Source organism: Nasonia vitripennis, chromosome 1, assembly GCF_009193385.2.
Source record: "Nasonia vitripennis strain AsymCx chromosome 1, Nvit_psr_1.1, whole genome shotgun sequence".
NCBI lineage: Eukaryota > Metazoa > Arthropoda > Insecta > Hymenoptera > Pteromalidae > Nasonia > Nasonia vitripennis.
In genome coordinates, this window is record NC_045757.1 from 30,477,059 (window position 1) to 30,490,426 (window position 13,368).

General features: G+C 47.1%; 1 protein-coding gene across 1 annotated transcript in view; it reads left to right on the top strand.

Annotated features, from left to right (window-relative positions):
* LOC100115438 (protein Shroom) overlaps positions 1-13,368 on the top strand; it is an 82,995-nt gene that overhangs the window by 52,425 nt on the left and 17,202 nt on the right. The window contains exons 7-10 of the mRNA XM_008210029.4: positions 498-1,085; positions 1,173-1,383; positions 1,462-1,866; positions 2,313-2,728. Of these exons, the coding sequence (XP_008208251.1) occupies positions 498-1,085; positions 1,173-1,383; positions 1,462-1,866; positions 2,313-2,728 (1,620 nt within the window). The remainder of the gene's footprint in view (positions 1-497; positions 1,086-1,172; positions 1,384-1,461; positions 1,867-2,312; positions 2,729-13,368) is intronic.

The window sequence follows — 13,368 nt, forward strand, 5'->3', positions numbered from 1 at the left end:
TAATTATCTGGCTATTTGTGCGATGCTTATCAGCGTGCAGTTAAGTTTACGACATGTGTTAGAGAGAGAGAGAGAGAGAGAGAGAGAGAGAGAGAGAGAGAGCGAGAGAGAGAGAGAGAGAGAGAGAGAGAGAGAGGCAGTAGAGATAACACTCTCGCCTCGGCTAAAAGACGCGCAATTATGTGAAATAGTAGAAAACACGTTTGTTTTGCGTATCTCTCGCCGCGACGAGACTGCAATTTTCCGGTGAATCTTTAAATTGGCCGACTATGTTTGTCTTGCTGCATAAAGTGCTATTGTTTCCCGAGATGTAAGCGATCGTCCAATTATACTAATTATCCTATCCAAAGCAAGTACCTTCCTTAACCACGCTACTTAAGACTTTTCCTTCGCAAAGAGAGTGCAGTTTATCTACACCTAATGACATTGAGTTTAAATCACGTCTGAATTGTTGTGTTCCATGCGTAGTGAATACTAACGAATAAAACATTTTACAGGCTTCCTCCATCGAGTCCCCAGCAAGTACAGCCGTCGGTCGCCGATCGCATAATCGAGCTGGAGAAGCACCAGCAGCAGATGCGCTACACGTACCTAGACCCTGACAAGCGTCACCGAGTCTCCGACCCAACTCTCAAAGCCATCCAGAAAAAAGCTTTGCTTTCGTTCTACGAACGACATCAGCATCAAGCTTCCTGGCGATCGGAGCCTCAGCTCCTTGAGAACAAGAATCAGTCTCAACCCCAGCAACGACACAGTCCGCCGCCACAGCCACCACCGAGGCCCAGGCCGGTATCTTCCAGGAGAGCATCCAGTGCCTCGGACTACGCTAGTGGAACCTGGCGCGAGAAGAACGCTGCTAATAAGGCAACACCGCATCAGCCAACGAGCAACGGCACTACAAGCAGTGGAAGTAACAGTGGAAGCAGTAGCAGTAGCATTGGATCGGAACTGCCCAGGCCCAATCATCAACATAGCAATAGCTGTGGAAGCCTGTCGACGGATCTACTGGGACCGGTCATCGTGGGACCAGCTATCTCGATCGATGACTGGGTGCCCGAGAGACCACCTAAGAAGCCTCACCTTAGGTAAGTTTCCGAAGATTCTCGTTTTGTCTTTTAAATGGGAAAAATTATTTTTTTCAATGTCTTATATGGAATTCTTACGCGTTGCAGGACTGCCTACAGTGACAGATTACCTAGTCCGGATCTACCACCGCCTTCGCCACCAACGGTTACGGACATCGAAGTCCTGAACTTTGATGATCCGTTACCGCCACCGCCTCCAGAATTATCCCAAGTCTGCACTGCAGAACCGAGACTACCGTCGACCGAGCAACGGCACGAAAACTCCTACTTCGAAGAGACACCTTGTGATCGAATAAATGTAATTGATAGATCGATCGCAAAAGATTAAAGAGAATAAATTTAGTAATTTTACTAATTGAAGTCCTCGATATTTCAGGAAAGAAACTCCTCATCGAGAAGATCAACCCGCACCAAGAAAACTTCGCCGGAGCTCTCGCCAACGAGTTCTCCCCCTAAATCAAAGTCCAATTCACCGAATCAAGAGCAACAGCAGAGCTTCCACTTCGAGTGCAAGCCAGCGAGTATCGGACCTAAACCCAGCCACGTGGAGAACGGTTTTGCCAACAGCAACAATCGACTACTGGCAAGTGGTCGATCGAGTCTGAGATACTCCTCGGCGCAGAAGCACATGATGAACGAGAAGATCGCGGCGGTTCGCAGATCCGCCGACGGTCATCCGGCCCTTGGACTTCCGGATTTGGTGGCCCAGAAATACAGTGATTCCGGCAACCAGAGACCCGCACCTCAGGTGCCTGTTGCCAGCAACAATTCTTGCTGCGATGTAAGTGTTTTGAAGCGAGCTATATAGATTTCTGTTTTACCGACGATCCAGTTATCGTCACGGTTTAAGACGAATGTTTGAGAATTTTTGATAAAAGTTTGAAAGGATAGAAAAGAGACATGTTTATGGACTTCATCGTGATAAATAATCGGTATGACAAGCTATTCAGAAAATGTTATTCTAACATACGATGCAGATAAAGCGTATTCATTCATACGTTTAATAAATTCTAAGCAATGAAAATGATGTGACATGCAAGTATGATAAATTACACTCAACGAGGTGTCACCGACGTATCTATCTCGACCTTCGAGTCCATAAATCTGTTCAACCAGAAACATTGTATTAGTCTGTATTTATCTTCTTTCCCTCCATGTATATCAGATCTAAAAATCTCGAAGAACACGTATGAACTAAACTAATTCATTTCTCCTTTTCTCTTGCAGGCTCAGGTAGAACCAAAGATCAATCGCCAGGACTCCCTGAAGCTCGACGACCTGTCCAAGCACTCGCAAGCTCAGCAACCCTGGCTCGACTGCTCGACTCGCCAGAAACCTCGGGCCCAGGCCCCAAAGACTTCTTCACCCACGTCACCCACGAGTCACGGCCCCAAGAGTCCCCGGGGTCTGTCCGGCAACAAGTACCAGCAGCAACCACGGAACTACTTTGCACTTCCGGCCAAGTATCCGGACGCTCCAAAATCCTCGTCGCCACCAACGCCTCAAGAAAGGTACGAGCCTCAGGCAGCGCCGAGGATGCAACGCGACTCACCTCCACCGCCACCCTTGGCACCCAGGACTCCTGGAAAGAAGATCTCGCCGCCACCCAGACCTGCGCCACCTATGCACTCCATTCATCAAGGGTGAGTGTTTTTTCGTTTGTTTAGATCACGATTTGGCGAGAGTTGAGTCATGTCTTCCAAGTGGATCGTTTCCTAGTTTGATAAGACACAACGTTTGTCAAAAAACGATTCGCACTAATTTACTCAGAGGTAAAAGCCCCGAGATTGCGCAACGCGATCACCTAGTCTCTCGTAAATTTTTTCCCCGACTCACTGCAGCCCACATATCGACTTCTCGCCGGAGCTAATGAAATTTAACAATTGAATACTGGCCTGAATTCCACGAGCCCGAGCATGTGTGTACGACTTATATACACACATGACGCTCGCGCTCCGACACAGACACACGCACACACATACGCGGCCTGTCCGAACCTGAACTCGATCTAGAAACTGATCAATCTCGCGTCAATAGGACAGTCGCTCGACTTTCGTTTTCGTGTTTCAATTAGATTACGCCTCCTACTTTTCTCTCTCTCTCTCTCTCTCTCTCTCTCTCTCTCTCTCTCTCTCAGCGCCGCATTGATTGATCCGCCTCGGTATTTACATTTTTTCAATCAGGGAATGTTTGTTTTTTTAATTTGGGAAGTGCTGATTTATCGTCGAGCCGCGCGTTTCCGGATGAGTAATCAAATTTTCTGTATATACGTGACTAGCCGGTCGAGATCGGCGATGATTAATAATTCCGGATCGGTTATGTATATATGAATACACTCTAACGTTCGTCGATTATACTTTCGATCTCGCCGTGTTGAAACTCTGTAAAGTCTATACAATTGTCTTTTTCCTCAATCCGCGTAAAACAAACAAAATACAGTATGTCTATACAACGCGACGATCGTTTCTCGACCTATATTCATCGGATTCCGCGCGATGAATTGGGCAATCGATCCCACCGCGTAATCGAGTAACCGCAGCTACACTCTTCTCTGTCAAAAATCACTCGGTCCAACCGAAAAAAAAACGGCATACAAGAGTAGAAAGGAGCGAAGAAAGAAAGTAGTGGGTCGGTTACATGCTCGCCGCTGCCACACATACGCGCACGCGATATATATATATATATATATATATATATATATATATATATATATATATATATATTATATACTGCTATATCCTCAAGTAAGAGATCACTCGTCAAGATACACCCAACTCAACGCCTCTTTTATCTTTGACAATGTGTGATATAGATAGTGAGAGATAAGAGGCTGAAAGAAAGAAAAAATCTCTCGCGCATAGGTGTACATATAATACGCTGGCGGTGATAGAAACGGAGCGTATGTGTTGTTTTTTTTTTTTTTTCATCAGTACTCTCCTTTTGTGCAGAGCAGTGTGTGCCTCGACCCCTGAACCCAAAGAAAGTTATTACGTCTTTTCGGAGGGCAATTTCACTTTTACCTAATGGCTCGCATTACAGCTTTGATTTATATCTGTCAACCGCAGTAGGGCGTGCATGAAATACTTTTATCGCCACGGATTTCAAGATGCAGTTTCCTCTTCTCGCAGCGTGGATAATATGAAGAAAGTCGCTTGCCGAAAATGTCGCGCGAGAGATGCTACGAGAGATACACTCATTATAAGAGTTACGCTAAGCGCGAAGTCGACGAAAATAAAACAAACAACGAGAAAGCATCAAGGATCGTTGAATAATGTATGCGTTATATTCCAAATGGGAAAATTATATGGACGCCTGTGCAAATGCGCTCTTTGTAAACGGCGCATAATGAATCAGCGCCTGCAGTCGTCGCGATATTGCGCTCGTCGCTCACGTTCTCTCTCTCTCTCTCTCTCTCTCTCTCTCTCTCTCTCTCTCTCTCTCTCTCTCTCTCTCTGGCCTTTGTTAATCGCGCGCGTTATACGCACCGCAGGCGATGACACGTGAACGGACTTTATTGCTCGCGTGGGATGGACGCGAAAAATTTTCGAAGATTGCGTGGACCCACTATCGTCACGTTCGGCATAGCTATACGTGCGATGTTTTTTTTCGGCTGAGATCGTGGACGATCCTGAAGCTCTGACGTGGTCTGAAGCCAGATTTCGGGGTATTTCGCGGTTTCGTGCAGAGATTACGCGGGAGGATGATGAAATAACGGGTGTATTGCGAGCGCGAGGTGTTGAATTGTAAAAAGTGCAGGTTGTATCGATTCACTGCGTGCACTACTTCAATCCAGCTGATGATGCGTGGAATTGAGCGATAATGATAGAAGCATTTTTTATACACGAGCTTTGATGGATTTGAAGAGAATCGATCGGCTACATAACGGTATAGCGTAAATCGTAGTATTCCTACTGCGTAACTTTTACACTCTCCAAAACAAAGGCGTAAGAATTCCACGAGGGCTATTTTCGTTCCGAAACCCGCGAATTCCAATAGCGGCGCGTATGAATGGCAGCTTTCAAAATCAAAACATTCTCGTAAATAGCCGTTATCGACACAAAAGTCCATTCTATTCCGTACACGCTGTACACGCGCGCCAAAGTCAACAATCGCGGAAGCGCAATGTGTATAGCTCCAGTTATATGCAAAAGAAAAAAAAACGCGAAGCCGTCGCTCTCAACGTCGTGACGGCGGCGTCAGAAAAAGAGAAATCACTTAGAAGCCCCGAGTTCTCGCGCGGAAGAAGCGAAGAAGAGGAAAGCGAGAAAAAGGTGCGCACAGCGAGAGAGAAAGAGAGGGAGAGAGAGAGAAGGCGATCTATAATAATTGCAAGGTTCGACGGGTTTTTGCATCACTTGCAGAAGCTGCCGACAAGAGCTTCTCTCTCTCTCTCCCTCGCTTTACGTCGAGCGGATGTATATAAGGCTCGATCTCCACGGGTCGATAAATCTCTTTTCACCTTTCTTTTGTTTCCTCCTCGCTCTGATTGGGTGGAAGTGCGGCTCTGTTGTGGTTGTTGCGCGAGCCGTCGCCTTCGTCGTCAGCTCTCGTCCTCGTCGTCTGGCCTACGCTCTTATAAGGTACAGCGCATATAGGTAACACACACACACACACACACACACACCTTGCTGTCGTTCTGTTGTGCGCTGCAGCGGATGGAAGAAGCGTAGATTGCAGAGGCGTCCCTTAAGCGCCTTTAGCTCTCATAGCTCTTTCGCGAGCACCGGCTTTTCCTGTTTGCGCGCTTGCCAAACGCTGCACTCGGCTCTATCCCATTGTTTATTCACGTATACGTACACACGATCCGAGAGCTTTTCTCTCTCTCTTTCTCTCTCTCTCTCTCTCTCTCTCTCTCTCTCTCTCTCTCTCTCTCTCTCTCTCTCTCTCTCTCTAGTTAATTCAATCCGTGTATAGGTGTGCGCGGGTAGAATTTTCAAAAACGAGATCCAATTAATCCTCTCTGTGTATATATATATTGTATACACCTCCCATAGAAAGCCCATCATCGCGAGGGGCATTGTCCAAAAGTCACTTTTCCAGCCGCTCCGAAATGGGCTATCTCTGTAAACAATGAACTTTCGAGACAGCAGCAGCAGCAGCACGTATACACGAGAGCTCTCTTTCACTCGTCGCTGCTCTTCTCTCCATGGCTGGATGAGCCTCGTCGCCGGCAGCGTAGATCCCCTCGCGTGACCTTCCCGAAGGAAACGCCGAGCACAATAACGGGACCGTGTACTTGCTTTATATACACTCCCAAGTGAGAGAGAGGTGCGACGTTCCGCCGTCGAACTCCTCGTGCGGCTTTACATCCGCCGAATTCGCGTGCTCCAGTTCTTTTTTTTCGCGCGCTCTCTCGTATCCATAGACTTTCGGCTGTTTGCGCTGCGGCTTTTTGCTCGCTGCTATACTCGATCGTATACATTTTTTCCTCATTTCGAATTCGTGTTAAACAAACGAACGAGTATAGAGGGAGATAAGGCGTGTGTATCTTTGCGCTTGATATTCTAATGCGGACCGATGAAAAAAGAGAGATCGCCGAGTGGATACACGTTTTCTTTGCGCAACGGACACACACCCACACACATCCGCAAAATTCCTTCATGCTCCAGTTTTTGGACTGTCGTTAGAAACTTTCGAAAAAAAAACTTTGTGTACTCTTACTTTCCTCGGCTGTACCTTGTGTGTACCATACATAATCGAACGTTTGAGAGGAGTCGCGGTTTTATAATTACACCATTCGAAAATCTCCGCGCAGAAACAAAGCCGTCCTCGGCGTCAGGCGCGTCCTCGACTCGCAAAGCGCATCTCTCGAGGCCGTCCGCATGAGCGCAAAGGAGAGCGTTTTCCCCGCGACACAAAGAATTTCGCGCCGCCGCGAATAGACTCCGTAGCTTCTTCTTCTTGTGTTTCCTCGCGTATCGTCTTCCCTCCTCTCTCTCTCTCTCTCTCTCTCTCTCTCTCTCTCTCTCTCTCTCTCTCTCTCTCTCTCTCTCTCTCGCTATATCCCTTTCTCTCGTGTGTGTACGAACGACTGCAGCCGCGAAAAACTCGTCCGCCGAGTATGTGCACCTGCGGATATACACGGGGAGGAGCAGCTGAAAACCACGACCTCGACGACGATGATTGTGTATGTATCGATGACAGCTGGCGATTTTTGCCGCAGGAGGATTACGCAACGCGTATTTTAGGAGGCTTGGCGAAGTGCGTTGAACCAGTAATCCGAATATTCGCGAAAAAAGTTGATTTATAACCCCCGGCGATTTTGATTATCGAAACGTGCAGTCGCGAAATTCCTTCTACTCCTTATAACGATATAATAAACTGTCAGAAGAGACGATCGATTGTCCGGCGTATACAGGGGATCTTCGTCCGGCTTATCGGTAATGCGCCGAGTGCGAGAATTTTTTTCGAGCGATAGCCGTGCGGGTTTCGTAAGATTTCGCGTTGTAAACGCACGATAAACAAGTAGGAAGAAGGAGGAGTTTGAACAAAGGACGAGGGTGTGGCGCTGATTGATTTTTCGGCTCGTCGCGTTTAGTGAGAAAACGGGAAATCACTTAACGCGTTTCGTAACCAAGTTAATGGTACGTTGAACCGCAAATCGCGACCTTTGGCTGTGCGTATGTGTGTATTTCTTGGGCAAATACGCAAATTCTTCGGCTGTGATGCAATCCGAAAGAATCCATCGATAAGCTGGTGCGGCTGTATGTGGGTGAAGTTCAGAGGAGTTCGACCGATAACTTCATACGCAGCGAATGCATACAAAAATAGCTTTATTATTATGGATTCCGTTTTGTTTTGCAACGGTGAATCAGGCGAAACAACTCGACTACCTGTTGCTTTATTATTCCGAGTAATATTTCGCTGACCTCGAGATAATCCGACCTTGGAAAATTAATTTGATCCTCTCGCATAAATACAAAAGTTTCTCAATTGTAACTAGACTAGAAGTGGTTTAGTGCGAGTAGCCCGTCGCGAATGCATTTATAACACGCGGGTTCCCGAATCGCCAAACACCTAGTTTTTAGGCGACGCTATTCCCTCAAATATTTACATAACCAAATATTTTCCCGGAGAATATATTACTTGAGCAAATAGAGTCGACAATTTTTTTTTCTCGAGACGAGTTTATACTGCCAGTATATATTATACCGGCGAGTGTAGACAACTGGTAGCAGGCAGTTGTCGGGTGAGAAAGTGCTCGTCACACTTTAATTCTTTGATGACTAAATCTTACGACGCGATCGGCGTCTCACCTTGAGTGAATCAATGCAGATCCCTACTGTGAAATAGAGAGTAGCTGCAGTAAAACTAGATGCTCGCGATATAAAAATGCAGAACGTGTATAAAACGCGAGTTATACGGCCGAAGTTTTTCTCAAGACGATGATTTATTGCGGTCGTATCGCGTTTATTGAATTTACGATCGTTTGAAGCAGTTTCCGGCTATCTGCTACACAGTCTTTGGTTGCCGACGATTAAAAATCTGCTCGTGAAGTCTGTATATTGCATAGGGCTGTGCCATCATCTCTACTGATTGAGCCGATCATGCTATGCCTGTTACACTGTAGAATCCTTCTATCATAAGGGTTGAACATTGTCACCTCGACAAATACGCAACACACAGAGTGAAGCCAAAATTACACATCATTCGCGTGGCCAGCTACGTAAACGCAGCTCGTCGTTCTCCTGTGAATAATTTCGAAGCTCGCGCGCTGGTAACGGTATCCGGCGCAACGAGGAGTAGCCGCCGCCGCCGCCGCGAAGGAGATAATAATGCCGTATACAATTTACCGGCTCGACCACAAAGGAGAGAGGAGTCGGCCGATGAGATCCCGTTTTCCTCTGGACGGTCCTTAAACTCGTGTCCGGTGTCGCCCGCGCGCGCGCGCGCGCGTCTACTCCCTCTTCTTCTTCTCCTGTATATTCTTACACTCGCTGCGCCGTTGCAGAGGCGACAAACGCCGCTTTTTCTCTCTTTCTCTCTGCAGCGACTTTCCGCCGAGAGGCTTTTGTGTTATGTGGGTTAAGGAGGATGTTCGGCAGCGTTTTTACGACGCTTCTGATGGAATAATCAATTTATCATTTTTACGGATTTGGGTTAAAGCGCGGCTTTTTTCGGAGGAGAAGCGGCTCTCTCGATAGAGCCGCGTGAAATCGAGTTTATATTCCTCGGGAGATTTATTAGGAGATTTGGACAATGTCGAACAAGGTTAATTATACGAAATTTCGTCGTCGCGCTCGCTTCCTTTATGCTTTGGGTTTTTTTACTACTATCGGGTATAATACTGGATATAACGAATTGGATTCTCCTAAATCCGGGCTACTTGGAAGATTCGTCTCGAGATCCGCCGGTTAGGGGTCGGGCAATGCTCGATACGTTGTAGAAGATACGAAATTGAACAACGTAAAAGTCAAAAAAGACGCGTCTTTACGGCATCCATAACACTTCGCTACAGTAGGTCGTTGTAACACACATGATCTCCCGGCAAAGTATTTCAGCGAAATGTGTTACTTACCGCCGCGAGTTTCGCCCGATATGCATACGCGTTACCGATCTTCGCTCCAAAGAAAACGGAAAAACCGGCGCTTCCATTAGGGAGAGCCTCCCGACGCCGCAAAAGGTGAGACATTTTCTCTTCTCTCTCTTTCTCTCTCGGGGTGGCATCGGCCCATACGTCCGCCATTAGAAAACTCGTTGAGTCCACGCTTACATGCCTATAAACCGGCGGTTTCTTTTACCGCTTTGCGGTTACATCAACGCGTGTTTACATCTCTCTCTCTCTCTCTCTCTCTCTCTCTCTCTCTCTCTCTCTCTCTCTCTCTCTCTCTCTCTCTCTCTCTCTGCGTTACAATTTTACATATGCGCGTGCACGCGCGCTATAGCTCGAATATGTGTTTCAGCAAAAATTTAATCGCGAACGCGCATCTCTCGCGCGGAGAAGCTTATAGTATATATAGGTTAAAGTAGAGAAGATTTTATCGGTATGCATACGGGGAGCTGACATTCAATGTTAATTTCTCGAGTTTCGAGCTTCTTGGAAAAAAGCGAAGCGATGATGCTTTTTTTGCTCAATTAGCCGGGATAATCGATGGACTCGAGCCGATTGGTCAATACTCGCCGATCCGAAGGAAATACCTAATGATGAAACTCCCTGCACACACACACACACACACACACACACACACACACATCAGCGTACGCACTGGATTGGCAAATGCATCTCGCGAGCAAGCATATAGTCCCTCTCCCATGAATCGGCGCAGATCTACTCGTTATAACGTGAATTTGTCCGGGGCTCATTGAATCAAACCAGATCCTAATTAAAACTGTACCGCAGCAGAAATAAAAGCACACAACAACATCCACAATGATATACCGTTCAAATGACTCGTCCTCGTCGCATTTGAAAAACTGTCATGCGCTGGCACGTGTGCGTGTATATGAAACTAGACCTGCGCGAAATCACGAGAGATGATCCTTTTTCTCTCCATCTCTGCGGCCGATACGTCGCGGTGTATATATGGCGCGTGACAGATCTCGAGAGACAGATAAACCCGGCGACATTGCTGACCTGTCCGCCCGATCATCGGACGTGTATACATACGTGCTCGGACTCGTACACTCTCGAGAGGCTGTGTCGATTTAACGCCAGAGCGAGCTTTGCGCGATTTTTTCTCTATGTACTCTGTAGCTATATGATTAGGACGTTGGAATTGTGTGCGTATGCGATATTGAGTTGTTGTATCCGGAGCGGCGACTGGAAATCGAGTTGGTTGACGGAGAAAAGTCGATGCGTATAAGTGATTAGCCTGATGAAAATATGCATACACGGCACTTTCCTCAAGAAAGTCGGACTTATTTTTGTCGCGCGACCGAAAGTCGCTGAATATTTATCTGCGAATTAAGCCGAGCTCTGTGTATCGGCTGATCTATTAAGATCTCGACGATTCGCCGATGTACCTTCGTCAGCTCGGAAAATCCCGGAAAATCCCGAGCAAAGTTACAGTATCGTTAGCCGATACGACACGCCGCGGTGGGAAAGCGTTAATTTTCTCTCGCCCCGAGTGCTCGTGCACTTATACTCCTCGTCGCTAACTTGTAGCGTAAAATACGAGTTCCTCGTTTTCTTCCTCTTCGCGCTTCTTCATCCACAGCGTATTTATACACTGGGCTACACTGGCTTGTCTCGCTTCCTTACTCTCCCTTTCTCTTATACATACTGCACCGACGAGTCGTACGGCTGCTCATATCCGAGCTGTGTATAATTTCGAGCTGCATAGCGAATATCTCGCAGTGATAAAATCATCGATCGTCCGGCATTGCACAAGACAGCGAAGCAATATATCCCGACAAAGGGTCAATTCTACTCCACAAACGCGTCCCCTCTTCGCAGTTCTTATACTCCCACCCGCGCCTCATCACACGGCCGCTCGTCATCCTCGCCGACTGGGATACCTACTCCAGAAAAGCGCGCGCGCCGCTCGCGGCCGAGTCTCACAACCTTCTCTCTCTCTCTCTCTCTCTTTCTCTCTGACTTGAACGCGCGAGCACGCGACTGTCAGTAGTAACATCCGAACGCTCGCCCGGCGAGTATCGTCGCGTTCAGTGCTCTCTCGCCGGTGTTTTATATCCAAGCCACATACTTAATCTTCTTCTTCGTCTTTTTCTTCAACTTCGCTGAGTTGCAAACCGAATAATGTGCGGGGGTGGGGTGAGAGGGGTGTGTCAGCGGTAGGCAGAAGTGTGCGGACGAGATGAGCTTGTGTTGTACCACTGGCAGTGGTAGTAGACGCGGATGTTCAAAGTTTTACACGAGGTGATGTTTCGAGAGAGATAGCCGTCTTCGCAAGTGCCTTTCACACAGATGTTGAATATCGGAGCTTACAGCCTGTTGGCCAGTATCAACACGATGGTTTTCGGCAGCAACAAGTTCCACATCAAGAGGTATTGTACATGCGCGATGTTGTGCTCGAGTCGAGTTCCTGCTTGATTCGGCTGAAAAAATATTTTCGCGACAAGCGAGAGAGACTCGAATTCTCGCGCTCGTACGGATTAAGTTTCGGGTTGAAAATATGCGAAAATGGCGTGTGCTAATTAAGCGTTCCGCGAACGCTGATGCTTCGGTGTGTGTAGCTTCAATTTCGTCCGATCCGCTGGTTAAAAAACAACGCTGTAATTCATCGATTGAAAGCAGCGCATTTATGTCGAAGCAATTTATTTATTACCGAAGCTAGCAATCGACTTATCTCGCGCGTATAGGAATTATCGGAGCGATCGCGCTCGACAATAAAATTTACAATCTCTCGAGAATCAAACTTTTCGAAACGCACAACAGCTGATAAACGTCGTTTACTGCGTGCAGCGCATCGATCGCCTGACAATTGTGTATACGTGCGTGAAAGCTCCGTCGGCGATATCGAACAAACGACATATTTACCGCTCGCAGTAGCGGCTTCGAAACCGAAAGGAGCCTACACAAAGGAGAGCATCATCTCTCGCTCGATAGAGATCCTCCTGCTGGTTCCGCACGACCACACCGCGAGCAGCGATTGAGAAACACTACTACGGTCCAATTGTCTTTCTCTATTGTCCGTGAAATGTGCCGGCGCGTTTTCGTATAGCTGTATGAATATTTTGCCGCGATTACGTTACGCCATCGTTTGTTCGACGATCCTCCGACGATGCTACGATCTCAATTTTCTCCTCGATGATTTTCTCCAGCCAACTACTACCGTCTTGAATCCTGATACACACACATACAACACGGATAAATGACGAGTCTCCGGCATTTCGTAACGTTTCCCGCCTTGACCTTCCAAAGTAGAACGTTATATGCGCGAACAATGTATACAATACGGGAAAGCGTTATTTACAGGAATGTGCGAGTATGGCCCTTGGCGCTGCTGCGGCGTTATCGCGCTGTAAAAAAAAGCGTTATGTAATCCGAGAAAGGAAAAGTGTGCAGTTTTATTGCGCGCGCTGCAGGACATGTAGCTTTGTTTATTCTTGAAATTCATTAATCGGCTGCTTAAATTACGATAAATTATCTTTTATGGCGAAAACAACGACCGAGCGATTGCGTAAATAACAATCGTATGGCCTCTTGTATATTTTACTCGTCGCGTTACGCCGAGTGGCTCTCGGTTGTAGCTCTCGAAGGAGAAATAATGAGCCGCAGGAAAATTTTCCGTTAGCTGATTTCATACATCAGCCTGTGTTATACACTATACTCTTCAAGGTTCCGAGTCGCGTCTTCGCGCATAGTCGCAAAAACATCGAA